Here is a 17,616-nt window from a genome sequence, read left to right on the forward strand (position 1 = left end):
TGGGCAATTTAGCAATTTAATGAGACCCTGCCTCAAACAAAAAATAAGAAAGGGCTAGGGAAGTAGCTTAGTGCAAAGGTCCTGGGTTTGGTCCCCAGAAAACCCCCCGCCAAAATTTAAACAATATCAGTGTATATTATAAAGTGGAAAATAAACTCTATAACCTACCTCTCTGAGAGAATCATGGTAGAAAAGAATTTTGATTAATATTTCATCTTATTTGATAAAGCATTGGTCTTTATAATCTTCAAAGTCATCTTGACTGAAGTCTGTTTTTGGCAAAGAAAATTGAAGTGTAATCAGTGTTTTATACTATATCTTAGGAGAGAAGAACAGTGGTATGGGTTATTTAGGTGTGTATGTTTGCCTGGATAGAACATCACAACACTCTCAATAAAAGCATCTCACAGTGCAACTTGATGGAGCTGAAGCTGTCTGGCTTTATCATCCAGATTTCCACTACCCACAGCAGTATGCATCATCTCTGATATAATCACAGCTTTCACCTGAAAGTTGCTGAGTATGCCATTTATTCTTTTAGAGCAGTTAAAAATAAATGAGCATAGTGGACCGTAGTCTCAGATTTAAAATTTAGACCTTCCTGAGGTCTCTAAAGCCTCATGTTAGCTCATAATGTTTAAGTTTTCTAAAGTTCAGAAATTAAACCTGCTCTTAAATCTGCTTGCTGCCCAGACCCACTGTTTCAGTGGGGCTCAGAAACCTCACTCATGGAGTTTTACAGTTTAACTCTTGTGCCTTGTGACATTCCATGAAGTACCAAAACCAGCTGGGAAGGCAGGTGATGAAAATTTTAAAGTCCACCAAAGTGAGTTGTAGCCAGAAAATAGGAACTGTGGCCAACTTAAGAGTGATGAATGTGGCAGAAGCATAACAAACCTGTGGACCTCAGCAAGTCTACTGTTTTTTTTAATGGGAGTGAATGTAATAAAAAGTTTGTAAAACTGTTTTAGTGATTGATACAGCCTTTGAAAATATTGCTCATCAAATAAGAGAATGAAAGATACTATGTGACGCCATGCACAGGGAACCTGAGACTACCATTTCTTGAAAGTAACAGATGGTGCAGACATTAGACTGACAAGTGAAGGTTGACTTGTAAATTTTCAAATGCGTTACCTTTGCCAGATATGAAGTTAATAGCAGGAGACCTCATCAGGTACTTATGTATTACATGTGGAACTGAGCTGAAAAGCTCATGGTGCTAAAGGATTACAGCTCTGTGAATGCAGTATTGTAATGAAACCCACATTTGAAGAAGGTATCTTCTCTGAGCGTACATCCTCAGAAGAAACTTCCGTACCCAATATTAAGGACAACTGTATCTGTCCTTAGAATGATGAAATAGAGGGAACTTTAAAGGTACCTGAGAACCAGACTAGGGGAGAAGCAGGGAGTGGTTAAGACAGCCCTTGCTGTCTAGTCTGTGTGTCTGCCAGTGGCTGCGTATCTTCTCCCAACCAGGTTCACTTACTTCTTTGGTTGAGGTTAATGAGCCAAGTGCTGATAAGCCTCCAGGTGAAGACATTGATAACTTTATGCTGTAATTTGGCGGGTCTCAGAGACCTCCCCAGACCTGCAGTATCAGCAAAATTTCAGGCCCCCACCCAGAACTATTACTTTGGAAACTGGGTGGTAGAGCCCTGCAGTCTGTGTTTTAGCAAGCTTCCAGGTAATTTTGGTGCATGCCAAAGTTGAGTCCTTCTAGTCTAATGAGTCCTTACTCGGCATTTCCTTTCAGCATTTTATCGGGTTTAGCTGTACATTACAGAAAGGTACAATCACAGTAATAATCGGCACTATTTTTATTTTGCTATTTTAAAAGTTCATAACTAATTTTGCTATAGTTTATAAAAGAGTTTGTTTTGGTGGATTCCCCCCCCCCCCCGCCCTTTTAATTACTTTACCCCTGTGTTTACTGAATCTTTTAAGGGCATGTAGCTCACGTTTTTCAAGTACTGTTTAATGAATATTGTAAAGGAAATTATAATCTGTAATGTTATTCAAGAATTTAGGGATTAAAGAAAGATTCAGGGGCCAGGAATAAAGTGCAGTGGCACAAGTGTCTGCCTGGCAAGTGCAAGGTCCTGAATTCGATTCCTGGTACCAAAAAAAAAAAAAAAAAAAAAAAAAGAAAGATTCAGGGCATGACACTTGTCAAGGATAAGGGTCTGCTATAATTTAGGAGATGTAAATAAACCTATTCAAATTGAGTAGCTGTCAGGAAGAAGCCAGATTTACTGGGCAGTTGATTTTATACATTTTGATCTGATGCATTAATTAACCCTCCCCCAATCTATTTAGCAGCTGGTTGTCATTTCCATTAACTAAAGAGCAACTAGCCTTAAGTCTGTTTCAGAGCTTGTGCCAGCACTTCTGGCTGAAATCCTTTAGCCTCTCAGCTCTGAGACAGAATTCCCAGATGCAGTTTAGTGCTCAGGTCTTCAGACCTCTTATAGAGTCATTTCAATCCTTCTGCTAGCAATGACCCTAGGCAAGTAAATTAATTCATTCTTTCTGTCACTGGAAGAAATCAAAAGGATTTAAGGATTTATATGCAATAAGAAACATGCTTTAGAGTTTTATCGGTCTAAGCCTGAAAGGTGGAGAAGGTGAAGTGAAACTTGAGTATTTTTTACTCATTCTGGATCATTTTGGGCTTCAGGAACATGTTAAGTTTTTCATTATCTTTATGTCGTGATCAGACTTCCTAGTTTTTGGTGCTGCATTACCATGAGTTCTTTAACCCAGCATTTTAGTAACTTTTGTGATAGTTTAATGTGCCATTCTTACTCTAGCTTTTTTTTTTTTTGCTATTTCAGGTTATAGTAGATCCTCCGTAATTTATACTAAAGTTCTAAAAACAGTTTTGTAGATTCCTTTAGGAAAATGTAGATTATTAAGTCTTATTATGTTCAGTAAGTAGAACTAACTTTGTGACACCAACATAATAAAGCCATATGAGTTGTTACCCCCATCCCTTGTGGTTCAAAACACCAAACATTTATTATGTCATAGTTTCAGAGTTATGAACTCCGGAGTGGCTTAGCTGAGTGTTCTAGCTCAGGGTTTGCAGTCAAAATTTCCTGGGAGTGGCACTTCTCTGGGCTTGACAGTGGCTTGAGAGCATACTTCTAAAATGGCTTGCTGACATGGCAGTCAGCAAGGCTTCAGTTTGTTGAGGGTGCAGCTTTTGGCAGGCAGTTTCTATTCCTCACCTTGTTGATCTTTTCATAGGGTTGTTTGAGTGGCTTCACAAGATGGCAGCTGGCTTCCCCAGAAGGAGTGATCCTAGAAAGTGTGAGGAGGAAGCCCCATGAGTTTTATGACCTAGTTTCAGAAGCTGGCTGCTGCTTCTACCACGTTCTGTTCATTAGACAAGTGAGCCACCAAGTGCAGTCTACACACAAAGGGAGTAGAGTAAGACTCAACTTTTGAAGGGAAAAATTAAAAGAATCTGTAATTTGTAGCTTAGTATTTTTAAACTCTCACAAAGATAGGCCTTAAGAGGTAGATAACAAAGACATTTAATTGGCATCAAATTTTTCTTTTTCTGTTATTTCTAATTTCTTCTGATTAGAACTGCTTGGAGTCCATTGACGATAAGCAGCTTGAGTTTATAGGCCTGGGTACCAGAGCAGAGTTACTCAGAGAGGTAGAGTTTTGAAAATATGCTAGGAGTCACCATTGAGCCTTAAACTGAGTTCTGATCAGTACATGCGTGTGAAGAAAATACACAAAGCTAGGGGAAACTCCAGAAAGGAGCAGATGGAACAATCTGAAGCTCATACGGCAGTAGTTCTTATTCCTTCCAGCTGGGGTGGAAAACCTTATAATTTACCAGGGTAGTGAAGTACTTACGCATTTTAGACTTAAGGCCACTCTGTTCCTACATAACAAATTTTTGGAGCAAACTTTACAAGGGCTAAACTGTTCCAAATAACTGTCCTAGAACAATGCTCTGTTATATTTATACAAATAAAAATATTTCTAGCTCTTACTACTTTGACTAAATAGTCAAAGTGAATGGCATCCAATCAAAAATAAGCAGTTATGTTAAAACTATGATCTTTAATGAGGAGAAAACTTAGTGATACTAACCTAAGAAATAATGCAAATGATAGAATTAGTTATCAAAGACATTTAAGCAGCTATTAAAGTTAATATTGTATATATTCATGAAGATAAAGAACTATTAGTATGTTACAGAGAGATGGAGGTTACATATGCATGTTAATATGTATGTTCAGAGTTACACACATTTGTGTGGACATGTACTCAAATTAGAATTCTGTAGATGAAGAGTGTACTGGATGCAGTAGGTTAAATACTGCAAAAGAAAAAAGATTAGTAAACTGAAAATATAGCAGCTGACACAACCAGTAACAATAAGGGAAAGAGAATAAAGTATCAGGAAGCTGTGGGATAACAAGTAGCTTAGTATGTATACAGTACAGTTGGGACCCCTGACATGGTCGTGTGAGGTCAGAAAAAGTATTTGAAGAGGTAATAGTTGACAGAAATTTCAGCTTTGACTATTATCCTCAGACATTCTACAAACCTTAATTTCAATTTGAAGTATGCCAACATCAAATTGTTTAAAACTAATGATAGAAAAAAATCTTTAAAGAAGGCAGAAAGGGCGGTGGAAAAGATACTCTGGACAACCTCTATGAATGGTAACAGACTTCTCATCAGAAAAAGTACTAGAAGACATTGGAAGAGCATCTTACAATTCTGAAGGAAAAAGCTGTTAATCTAGATTTCCATATGCTGTGAAAATATTAATTTAAAAAACAAAGGAAAAGGAAGATTGTCTCAGATTACAGAAACTGGCAGACTTGAGCACTAGCATACATGTACTGCAGGAAATGTTAAAAAGTCAATGAGGCAGAAGAAGCATAGCATCAGAGGGGCTAGAGCTACTATGTAAGGAACGAAGAACTTTGGAAATGGTAATTATAGATGACTTGTTTTTAAAGTTCTTTTATGGTGGTAGGCATAGTGGTACTCACCTGTAATCCCAGCACTTGGGAGGCCAAGGGAAGCTGAGGCAGGAGAATCATCATAAGTTTGAGGCTAGCCTAAACTACATAGGGAGACTCTGTCTCAAAAAAATAAAAAAATATAAAGTTCTCTCTGAAAATAATTTACTGTATATAGTAGTAAAATAATGTTTGGCATATGATTTATGGAACTAGGAAAAGAAACACTTGCTGCATGTTTGTATGTTTGTTTTTTTTTTTTTCCTCCTAAAGTCCATAGCTTCCATCGTATTTTTCAGGTTGCTTTTTGTGACACAAAAATGTTAAAGTGACTGACTTAGGGAGAGGACAAAATTGAAATCCTGGATTTGTGAAGGTGAGGAATTAATGTTGGGAGATATGCTGACTTTGTGGAATAACTTTTAAAACATTTTTTAAAAGATTTGTCGCTACAAAACATACAAATCTTTGATGGTGGTTGCTGAAAATAGCTTCTCAGGTCTTTCCAAATTTGTAGGGTTATTGTAGTAAACAGAAATCCATATGATTCTGATATATGTGGTCCTTGGGCCACTTTTTAAGAAACTCTGCTTTTTGAGAAGCTCTTACTTTAAGTAATTTGGTGTAAAGAACATTTTCTTGATATCCTTAGCATTTAGCATAGGTCTGCCTTATGGTGGACCCCCCCATTGTAGTATATATGAAATAAGTAAGAATTGTCAAGTTGGTGTGGGAGAGAAATCTTCAGTAAGTAAAGACCCAGAGGCCCTATTTGTGATCCCCTAGCATCATGCTATAAGGTAGGACCTTAACTACCTTTGGGGCCAGTGTCCGTTTTCCAGATAGACTACTAGGGACCACAATATTTAGTATGTGGCAGTAAATAAAAGAGAAAGTATATGAGTGTGTTTTAAAATCTATCTGTATTGTAGTCATGTCTCTGTCTCAGTCTCAACTTGAAATGTTCGCTTTTATTCTCAAATCATGTTAAATGCCTTTAACTTGCAAGGAATTAGTAACATTGCTAAAGTAAAATTTGTAACAACTGACCCTGCTTTAAACTGGCAGTTACTTTCATGGCGTCAATATTAAGTAGAGCTGGGCTGGTTATTGGAATTCCTGAATTGAAAATTTTGAGAGCTGGCAGCTAGAGCTAAAATACACCTTTTATCGTAGAATAAGAAAGCCTGACTCAAAAGGGGACACACCTGAGTGATGTGCAGTTCTCTGTTACCTCATTCGCCTTCATGGGTCCTGGCATTCAGTTGTACACAAGAGTACTAAGAGTGTGTCTGATCTGGAACACTGGGAGAAAACAGACAGCAAAGATAATTGAAATTTACTTAGAGCAAGATGAGAGGGATTTGACTCAGACTAGGATGTTTAGGGTTTTCCAAGTACAGATCAATTTTTTTTTTTTTTTTGTACCGGGAATTGTGCTCAGGACCTTGCATTTGCCAGGCAGGCGCTGTGCCGCTGAGCTATCTCTCCGGACCTAGATCAATCTTACATTGGACCTCAAGACTATTTGAGACTCCTGAAAATCTTTCTGGCTAGGGAACCAAGAGCCAGTCTCTGTTTTAACCATCCTCTTAAAGATCTCTTCAGGGCGCAAGGTCGTGAGTTCAGTTCCTGGTACCGGAGAAAAACCAAAAAAAAAAAAAAAAAAAAGATCTCTTCAGGGCAAAGTTCATTCTTATCTGGTGATTGGCTCTGGGACTTTCTCTGGAATGTGTATAAGGAGTTGGATAATTGAAAGGCTGTCTGCTATGTACCTGTTCTCTTTTTCTCCAATATCTACCTCTTTGCAGATCTGCATAAATGTGACAGGTTAACGGATGTTCTTGAAGCCATCCTCTGTGGCTAAATAAAATTCCTGCTTTTGTGCACTCACATGTGAATGTGTTTGTGTGTATTTTGATCAGATTCTTTGTTAGAAAGTGTTAGTTTATTTTACAGTGAAGGCAGTGGGTTTTAGGAAGCCAGTTACTGGTTGTCTTACTTTTCTCTTGTTGCTGAGACAAAATACCTGACACCCAAAAGTAAAGGGGGAAAGGTTTATTTAGCTTACAGTTTGTAGAGGTTTCTGTCCATACTGGCTAGCTCCAAGGCAGGATAGCTTGGCAGAGGGGCATCACAGAGAAAAACAGTTCATGGTGGACAGAAGGTAGCAGAGCAAAAGCAAGGGACAAGACAAGCCTCTTTCTGCCTCTTACATTGTATCCAGGGTACCAGGATTAGGAGGGGTGTCAAACCAATCAATGAACTGATTTCGTAATCATCCACCCTTAATCCTAGCACTCTTAATCCTATCATTACACAATGAATCAATCACATACTGTAGATTTAGCCACCTCTGAAAAAGTCCCACCTATGACTGCATCTGGCTTTGGGGGAGACATCTAGACACAAGCCATTAACATTGGTATGGTTTTTAGTCCCTTACTTTTCATTTCTTTGCTCACTCTTCTGTCTTGCCTTTTCTGTACAGGAAGAGACTGTCATGTAGAAAGAACTCTTAGACTGTGTCTTGGTTACTTTTCTCTCGTTGCTGAGACAAAATACCTGGTGCTCAGAATTAAGGAAGGAAGTGTTTATTTAGCTCACAGTGTGTGGAGGTTTCAGTCCATACTGGGCTGACCCCAAGGCAGGGTGGCACATGGCAGAAGGCAGCAGTTCTTGGGGTGGGGTGGGGGGTTAGCAAAAGCAACCAGAGTGAAAGGGAGAAGCAGCAGACAGCAAGGCTCTTCCCATCCCTTATATTGTATGCAAACTACCCGCCCCAGGGGCAGGTGAAGCACTCACACCCATAATCCCAGCATTGGACTATGGATCAATCAAAAACCTAGAAGTCTGCCCCATGACCGTATGAGGATTTGGGGGGACATGCAGACACAAACCATAAGAGACTGGAAGACATGTTCCTTTCTGGGTATAAATGAGGTTGTGCAGAGTGGGACATGTAAACGAATGTGTCTAATCCTTTACTAGCAGGCCCTGGCAAGTCATGCCTGGTCTTCTGGGTTTCTGTGTTTGTTTTCAGTACTGCGGATTGAAGCAGCACCTTCACACTGAGCTACATCCCCAACCCTTTTTTTAGTTTTTGAGACAGAGTCTCATTATATTGTCCAGACTGGGCCATGCTTGTGATCCTCCAGCTTCAGCCTCCCTGAGTTCTGGGATTACAGGCTTATGCCAGCACACTTGGCAAGTCCTGTGTTTTGAACAGTCTCCTGGGCTTTGTACTTATCTGTGGGAAAATTAATATTTGGTGGACAACAACATAAAATCTTCTTACACTGAGAGGTCTAGTAGTATAGTTGTTTGCTGGGCACCTGGTTATTCTGGCCCAGCCCCAGCAAAAAACTACAAAGCATGAAGTTTTTATTCTATAAAACATTTTGATATACTGATAGAAAAAGGAAGAAAAATTCAAACTCCTGATTTTATTTCCTAACATCTCTGCCCAAAGGTATCTTTGGTATTGTTGCTTTTTCTGTTCCCTGTCTAGTGGGTGTTAAACATGTATCAAAACTATTAATAAAGATTAACTGTATCCTATTAATGTTAAAAATTAGCATATTTTCTCTTAAACTTATATTTGCTGTTAGCTCTTGACAACTAGTCAAACTTACAGATATATCACTTCTGGCTTGGGTCCTACTATAGGACACATTATCTCCTACTGATTTATTTCTGAGCATGACCTTTAGTATTCTTTGATATTATACAGTATATATTCAGTATCTAGAACTGGGGGAATACTTTTCTTATTGTTTACCCAATTCCAACACTAAGGCATGTTAATCAAAGCAGTTCTGTCATTAAGTTGTAGGACTTGCCTGAATGCAAGTCTCCCATATTCCTTCTACCTGGAAAGTGAAAACTCCTCACATCTTTCTCAGATCTGTGACTTGTCTGTGTGCTGCTTTCTGTAAGTCATAAGCATTATGATTAAGTCTGTCCTTTATGGGCTGCTGTTAGATTTATCTTTGAAGACTTAGCTGGTAGCCATAGAGGAGAATTTTCCCATTAAAAAGTCTTCCATTTTTGTCTCTCTTATAGTAAATATACCTTGAATGTATGTAGAAGTAAAAATACAAGCAGTTGAATTCACTAAAACTGTTTAGTTTCATTAAATGCCAGATGTTGAATGTTATTTTCCTAAATTGGTCTGTAAAATTTTCTTAATATTCTTAACTTTAGCCATCCATAAAAATTGTGAATTCATCTCATTTTGAAATGTAAAATTATAAGGCTCTAGACAAAGATAAGACGAGTTAAAACAGGGGAGGTAAATGAATGGTCTTTTCCTTGGGTTTTAAGGAAAAGGCCTTTTGTCACCTGATATTATATTATACATGTGGAGTAGATATTGTAGTTCTTACCATAATTCCATTACTGTACCTGTCATATTCTCTCAATTATAAACTAGATTATTTCCCAGTAATTACTCTTATCCAATTATTTTTTCTCAGATTTAGATGTGGAAGGAAAAATAGCTCATTTTAACAGAATAACATGTTTGCTTGTGTTTGTTTTAGGAAAAATTCACAGCTCTGGTAGCTCTGAACGGATTCAGCTCTCAGGAATGTATAATGTTCGCAAAGGCAAAATGCAGTTGCCAGTGAACCGGTGGACCAGACGCCATGTTATCTTGTGTGGGACCTGCTTGATAGTATCATCTGTGAAAGACAGCTTGACTGGAAAGATGCATGTTCTGCCACTAATTGGTGGAAAAGTAAGTAAAACAAAAACAAACAAAAATGCTAAAAGTTTCCTAGCATGAGTGAGAACCTTTCTTTGAGTCATTTCTGTAACAAGAGGTAGATGTTTTTGACTCATTGGAGGTCTTACTCAGTTCATGCTGTGCTCTGCTGGTGGGCATTGTTGGGACTGGTGTTGTGGGAAAAAAAATGCCATTGGCTCATGTGAGGCTCTGGTGATACTAGCATCCTTAGCACATGCATTTTACTACTGTAGTGAAAATAAATCAACCAGAATTTCACTGCTGTATTTTAGAGTAGACATCCTTTGATATCTTGAGCATATATTGGGTATACTGATTCCTACGTCTGATATTAGGAACATTCAAGCATGCCTACTGAGGTGTACTGATTCCTACGTCTGATATTAGGAACATTCAAGCATGCCTACTTTAGTACTTCTAGTGCTAAAGTCTTTGATTTCACTTTTCCTTACCCCTGTTTCTATCATTTATAAAACAGAACTAGATTTCTTGGAAAAACATTAAGTACTTTCCTTTGTCAGATTTATTTATAACTCCTAGTGTTGGTAGATGTAACATCACCAAAATTATATGTCAGTTTTAACCTTTTTAAAATTGACAAATGTCTGATCTGTTCCAGGGGATATGAGGAAGGTAAAACTGGATGAGAGTAGTAATAAGTGGTTTTGTTGTTCATCTGCTATCTAGCAAATCCACTTTTTACTCATAAGTTTAAACTAGTCTTTCTTTGTGTGTAAGTTGTTCCCCTCTACTGTTACATTTTCTAATCCCAAGACCAGTTCTTATTTATTTCAAGAGTAGGTTTGGGCCAGATTGAAAGCTTTGTTTAGATTTTCATCTTTCATTTTGAAACCATTAGTCCTTAACTTTTGTCTGAACATTGAAGAATTGGTGACTGAACCTATTAAGATTTTGTCCTTTGAATGGATTACTGAAAAATTAGTTAATGTTACCACCATATGTTGTTATTTTAAAGTGTGTATTTAATGTTTTATACTGTGTTATATCAGCATTCCCTGTTTTTTATGATACTGGGTTTTGCATAGGCAAATATAACTGTTTATTAAATACGCTATAGGGGAAGGCTCTGTGCTTGGCACCCAAGAAATACCAAGATGAGTAAGTCACCATTCCTGCCTTTGAAGAGCTTGTACTTCCATAGCAGGAGATGAAGGATGGACACAGTATGAGAAAAGTACAAAGAGATTAGTGGAAGGAGAGATTGCGTTTAGTGTGTGTATGAGGATGGGGAGTTTTGCAGTGAAAGAGGTAGCAATTAATGATAGAACATGAAGGGTGAAAAGTCTTTTAATGTATGAAGGTGATAGTGAGAAATATTACTGTGCTCAGAGAGGCAGAGGCAGGAAAGCACAAGGAATGTTCAGATAAAGTCAGAATATCCAGTTATAATTAGCATTTCTATTCAGAGCTTGTCCTACTTCCCAAGCTTATTATTGGATGGACTTCTACCATTGAGTGAATTGAAAGTTAATAGCTTCCTCTGTTTACAAGTAAACCTTGCAAAACCTGTTTTGCCACTATGCCTTTAAAAATAATTGAGTACCTTGAAAAATTGTCTTTAAAACCTTTGACTGAGTTAAGAAAAAATAAGCTCCTTTGTAATCTGAGTTTTCATTAATGATTGTCTATTTTTTTTCTGTTATTAAAGGAAAAGGAGTCAATGGGACAAGCTTTTTTCTTTCTAATTTACATAGAGAAGAGCTAGAAATAAGATGTAAGATAGATTGGCCATAACCTTTCTATAATTGGTGTGATATCAAAATTGATACATTACTAGAGCATGGTCATTAGTTTATATTTTCAAATAACAAATGCTTTTAAAAATTTATTTATTTATTTTCATCCTTTTGAGACAGAGTCTCACTATGTAGTTTAGGCTTGCCTTGAGCTCATTTTGTAGCCCAGGCTGGTCTGGAACTCAAGGCGATCCTCCTGCCTCAGCCTCCAGAGTGCTAGAATTACAGACGTGTGCCACCACACCCAGCTAACAAATGTTTTTGTTGTTAAATATTTTCTTTTTTCTTTTTTCTGTTTTTTGTTTTGTTTTGTTTTTGTTTTCCAGTACTGGGAATCGAACTCACGACCTCGCGCTTGCCAGGCAGGCACTGTGCCACTGAGCTGAATCCCCAGCCCCTTGTTAAATATTTTCTCTTAAAATTTGATTGTTGAAATAATATTTGTTTAATAAGTAAAGTTTTTATTCATTAAGTTATGCTACATTGAATTTTCCTTTAGAATTTGATAGATTTTTAGATAATGTATTGTGATGCCTTGATATTTAAATTATGAAGCATAATAAATAGACTTACTGGTAATTATAACTGATTTGAGGAATTACAGCAGTAACAATACCATTATTCTATTTATATTTGCCTTCTGTGTGTCCCATTATCTCTCCTACCTCCAGAGATATCCACTATCCTAAATTGTGTAGCCATAACTTTATTTATTTTTTGAAACCAGTTTTATCATATAGCTGTATTTTGTTTTTGGACTATATAAAAATGGAATCATATTGTGATTTGTGATTGACTTTTTTTTTCCACTCAATACTATTTTCATACAATTTCATGTTATATGGCTTTTATTTCTGTAGAGTATTCCACTCTGTAGAGATTCCATACTTTCTAAAGGAATTTTCTGACCTTTGTTTGCTTTCAGATTTTTGTTATAAACAGTGCTGTTAATATAATGTTATGTGTCCTAGTATGCAAGTACTTTTTTAGAGCAGTTGTTTGTACCAGGATTACTATACTCAAGGGATGTTTGGTAATATTTAGGATTTTACAGTCAATATATTAGACTAAAGTTACGCTATGGTAAGAAAATCCCCCCAAATCCTAGTGGCTTATGTCCACTGTGAGTCGGTGAGGTTGAGAGGTGGAGATTTCCTCTTCTCTACATTTGTGCAGGAACCCGGCCTAAGAGAGGAGCTCTGTTCTTTTGTAACTTAACATTTGTAACATGTGGCAGGGGAAGAGGTAACTGGAATGTTGTTCACTGGCTCTTGCATATTTGGAGCCGTGCCATTTCTCCCAACCACTTATTAGCCAGGACTAATTACTTGACTCTACCTTCAGTAGTCCTGGGAAATGTGGAGAGGTGGGTGAAATGCTTGATGAGTGCTAGTATTTTTGCTGCAAGGGTGCTCAACATTTAAAGGATAAGGCCTTGGAGAATAAAATATCCTGCAAAGGATTAGACAGTTCTACACAATGAAGAACTATTTAATTCAAAATTTCTGTAATGACCCACTCGAGAAATACTGTTCTTGAGTACATACTTAGAAGTGCAGTTACTAGGTTCTAGGGCATATGCATATTTACTTTTGCAAGAGGATTTCCAGTTGTTTTTCAAGGTTGTTGTACCATTTTACACTCACGTTTGTATATAAGTGTTCTTGTTTTTGTCTTTACCATTACTTTATTGAAGTATTAATTTGAATAAATTGTATATTTTGATAAGTTTGGTAACTGTAAGTTCCCATGAGCGTATCTTAATAGGTGTAATAGTTGTACACACCCATTAAGCCATCATCACAAACAAGAGTGAACACGTCCTTCATCCTCAGAAACGTCCTTGTGCTTCTTTGTATTCCTTTTCTCACCCCTTCTCATTCACTCATCTTTATTCTCAAGAAACGACTTGTCTGAATATGCCAGTACGGATTACTTTAAATAGCATTAAAAGTTACGTTTTCTCTTTGTTGTACAGAAATGTAGTTAATCTTTGAATATTGATCTTGTATCCAGTTATCTTGTTACATTTTCTGGTGTATCCTAAAGCCCAGATTCCCTTGAGTTTACTATATGGCTGCTTTCTTCCTTTTTTCTTTTCTTTTTTTTTCTTTTTTTTTTTTTTTTTTTTTTTTTTTTTTTTTTTTTTTTTTTTTTTTTTTTTCGGTCTTTTAGTCTAATAGAATATTGAATAGAAACAATAGATATTTGTCTTACTGATTTTAAAAAGTAGTGTCTTGCCAGGCGTGGTGGCACACACATGTAATCCCAGTAATTAGAAGGCTGAGGCTGTAGTGAGTTCCAGGTCAGTCAGGGCCATGTAGTAAGTTCAAGGCCAGCCTGCATTATATTGTGAGACACTGTCTCAAAAGAAAAAAACCAATCAAAAAATAAATATGTAGAGTGATATCTCATCCTTAATACTGATATTTGCCTGAGATATTAAATAAATACCCTAGGTTAATTTAAGTGAATTACTTGTATACTTAGTTTGCTGAAAGTTTTTATCATCATTGGCAAATAGGTGGTAAATGTCTACTTTTTTCTGCAGTTGTGGGGACGGTCATGTAGTTTACTTCTTTAATTGGTTAATGGGACTACTGGTTAGTAATGTTAAACCACCTTTCCTTATCTGAAGTACATTCAACTTGTTCTTAATGTGTTTTTTGTGTTGCTGAGTTCTGATACACATTTTAGGATAAGTCTTTATGACTGAAGTTGCCAGTAATTCTTAATTCTGTTACTATTCTGCTCTGGTTTTGATTATATTGGCCTCATAGACTGGGTTAATGTGTTTTCCTTTATCTTTTGCTTGGTGAGTGTTTGCACACATTTGGAATGATCTGTTTTTTGAAACTTTGGTGGAACTCACCTGTAAAACCATGTGGGGCTGATTTTTTTAAAAACTCATTCAGTTTCCTGAAAGGTATAGGATTGTTTAGCCTTCTAGAGCCCTTCGATTTACTGTTGGTAAAATACATCTTTTCTAAGAATTTGCTACAAAATTCTTTATAATCTCTTAGTCTCTAGTCAGTCAGTACTATGCTCCCTTTTTGTTGTAAGTGTCTTCTCTTTTTTCCTTGTCATTCTCCCCATGCCCCAGGGAGAGACCCCCTGCAAGGGACCTTAGCCACATAAGAAACCAAAGTTGAGTTTATTTATTCAGTGGCCAAAGAATGGAGAAGTAGTGTCTTACCTCACAAACCAACCTCTTAACTCACTTAGTGTTGACAGGTTGTAGATACGATTAGCAGAAATGAAACGGTGGATAAAGGAGAATATTCATGTCTTTTCTTAGAAAGGGTGGACATTTTCGTGAAACTGGGGTACCACCTCTTTTTCTTCCTTGTATTGTTTGATGAATCTGGTCAAGGTGGCTGGTGGTATGTCATTTAGCATGGAAATGAGACTGTAATGAAGTTAGAGGTTGTTCATAGGCGGTTGCTATGGCAGCCATTTTAGATCCAACCGGTTTTGACTAACCTACCTGAAGAAGAATTTTTGACCTTCAGACTTGTTTATCTGTCCTAAAAGATAGACAAGATTAGGGTGGGTAGAAACTCACTGAGGCAGTACCCTTGGTAAGAGAATTTGACAGAGGGTTTATCAACTTTATTAAGTCTTTTCAAAGAACCAGTATTTTATTAATATTCTCTATTGTATGTTTGGTTTTTATTTCAGTGGTTTCTGGTTTTTATCATTACTGTCATTCTACTTTGAATATATTCAGTTTTTGGCTCTGATCCCCTCCCTACCAAGTTCTTAGGATCTACCTACTAAGCAAACTAATTTTCTGCCATCTTTTCCAATATTAAATATTTTAAAAATACAAATTTCTCTCTATATATCAAGTACTTTTATTTCATTCCACAAAGTGTGATATGTAATATTTTTATAATTGTTTAGTTCCGGGAATTTTTAGAGTATGAGTTCTTTTTAATCTATGAGATGTTCAGAAGTCTGCAGTTTAAAAGTGTCGTTTAAAAGAACGTTATTTAAGTATATATGGATTTTAAATTTTTAAAAATTTATTTTTTATTACTGATTTCTAATTTAATTGAAATTGGTCTGAGAACATAGTCTTGATAGACCTTTTGAAATCTTTTTTTTTTGTTCTTTGCAACATGGTTTATAGTCATTTTTGTAAAGGAAACATGAAAGTCTGTCATGTGACTTATCATCTGGCTTTTTCCACCACATGAAGGTTTTACTGGGAGCAGAAATTTGATTATTTTGACTATTACTGTATTATTAGGACTTGAAAGGTCTCATGCAGGATTTTATATCAAGTTATCTCAATATCACATTAAATTTTTAAAAACTTAACAGGCTTGAAGACCTCTTTTTAAATATAGCCTTAGTTCAGAGTAATGAAAAAGTCCCTTAAGAAAATTCCTCCTACAAGGGAAATAAGAACCCTGATGTCTTAGTGTGAAGTATAGAATAAAAATATAGAGTCTGTACTGTTTTCAAACGGAAGAGAATTTTACTGTGGTGGGGAAATTTAATGAAGGTAAAACTCCCCTTTTTCATTTTCTTCGTAACTCAAATTGGTGGGTCAGGTGCAGAAACCTAGTTGTTTTTAATAAGAGGAATGTATTTAAAGAAACAGGCAAATCTGTGTAGGCTCGCTTATCCCAGGTATAGTCAGCGAAATGTGTTAGTGGTCCTGTCGTCTGACTTGTTTTTGTCTCCTTTTGCTTATTTTCATAGGTAGAAGAAGTGAAAAAGCACCAGCACTGTTTAGCCTTTAGTTCCTCTGGACCCCAAAGCCAGACTTACTACATTTGCTTTGATACTTTCACAGAGTATTTAAGGTGGCTGCGGCAAGTTTCCAAGGTAAGCATTTAACCAGTAATCTGTTTAGTTTCTAGCTGGCTGCAAAGATGCTTTTTGCTTTACCAATTTCAAAATTCTACAGTTATACACACATTGCCTTTTCAGATACTACCAGTGATTAGCAATTTTTCAAAGATAATTCTCGCTGGAAAATAGCTTTTTAAATATGGTTTTTTATTTGCTACTTTTTGTTTAAGCTTAAAATTCAGTCTGGCATCACTGTTTTAGTGTTCTAGAGCAAAAAGCTGAGATTGAAAATTTTTAAGAGACTAGCCCAGGGCCAGATAATTACAAAACCACAGAATACCCAGAGAATTGTTACAAATTTTGCCCCTCTTCTGACTATATTTTCATATAAACAGTCTAATCCTGTACCAGCTTTCACCTTTATTCTGATTTTTAAGTGGTTTATTTTTTTCATCTTATTTTGATCATTTTATAGTCCCCCTGATGACATAAGATCATCAGGTCCCATGAAATAATACATCTTTGGGTGTGGGTAGTAGAAACCATAGTAACATTATAAGTAAGATGAATAAATGCTGGTTTTTCAGGTACTATATATGAGAAGATGTTTTTACATCTCATTTGTTGTTGTGTGTGAAGTAATGGGGTAGATCCCAGTATTTAGTGCCTTTTTGGGCATATTTTTGAAATGATGAGATCTCTCTAGGGTGCAGGAACAGTACAACAGAATTTACTTTTGTATTTTTGAATTTACAATTAAATTTGTTATCCAAGTTTAGTACGATTCATGAGTAATTGTCAAGTGATTGAGTAGATCACTGATGTAATTGTCAAGTGACCGAGTAAAAGAATAACTTTGTAAAACAGTTAACAGACAACTAGAGAATAATGACTAAAAAGTCTTTTTACAGTATTGGCTACATTGGAATTATGATGTTTTAGTGTTCTGATGATGTATTGGTGTTTAGGAATGTTCGTTCCTCCTCCCTCTGGAGCAGAGGCAGTGGGAGAGGGTTCTAGATAGTAGCCTTTTGATGCTGTAACTGAGCAGGCAAGTGGGCGCTGCACTTGCACTGCAGGGATATGGCTGACCGTTCAGAGACTGGGTCCCCAAACTGCAACCCCAAACCCACTTCTTATCTCAGAGTGCCAACACTGCAATTAAACCTGAATGCTTGGCTGTTGAGGTGACGGGGGTTGTGTGCCGATGGAGAGGGCTCCCTGTGCCCATTGCAGCACGCGTGCCATAGGTTTGCCACCACTGCTGAAAAGTATAATACAGCACCCCTACAGGTGAAAA

General features: G+C 36.8%; 1 protein-coding gene across 1 annotated transcript in view; it reads left to right on the forward strand.

Moving 5' to 3' along the window:
- Positions 1-17,616, forward strand: part of Phlpp1 (PH domain and leucine rich repeat protein phosphatase 1) — a gene marked incomplete in the record, with an annotated part of 209,432 nt that overhangs the window by 94,563 nt on the left and 97,253 nt on the right. The window contains 2 exon segments of the mRNA XM_013511215.1: positions 9,548-9,744; positions 16,224-16,349. Coding sequence (XP_013366669.1) covers positions 9,548-9,744; positions 16,224-16,349 — 323 coding nt within the window.

The sequence above is a fragment of the Chinchilla lanigera genome, unplaced genomic scaffold (assembly GCF_000276665.1).
Source record: "Chinchilla lanigera isolate Chin_1 unplaced genomic scaffold, ChiLan1.0 scaffold00001, whole genome shotgun sequence".
In the NCBI taxonomy this organism is placed as follows: domain Eukaryota; kingdom Metazoa; phylum Chordata; class Mammalia; order Rodentia; family Chinchillidae; genus Chinchilla; species Chinchilla lanigera.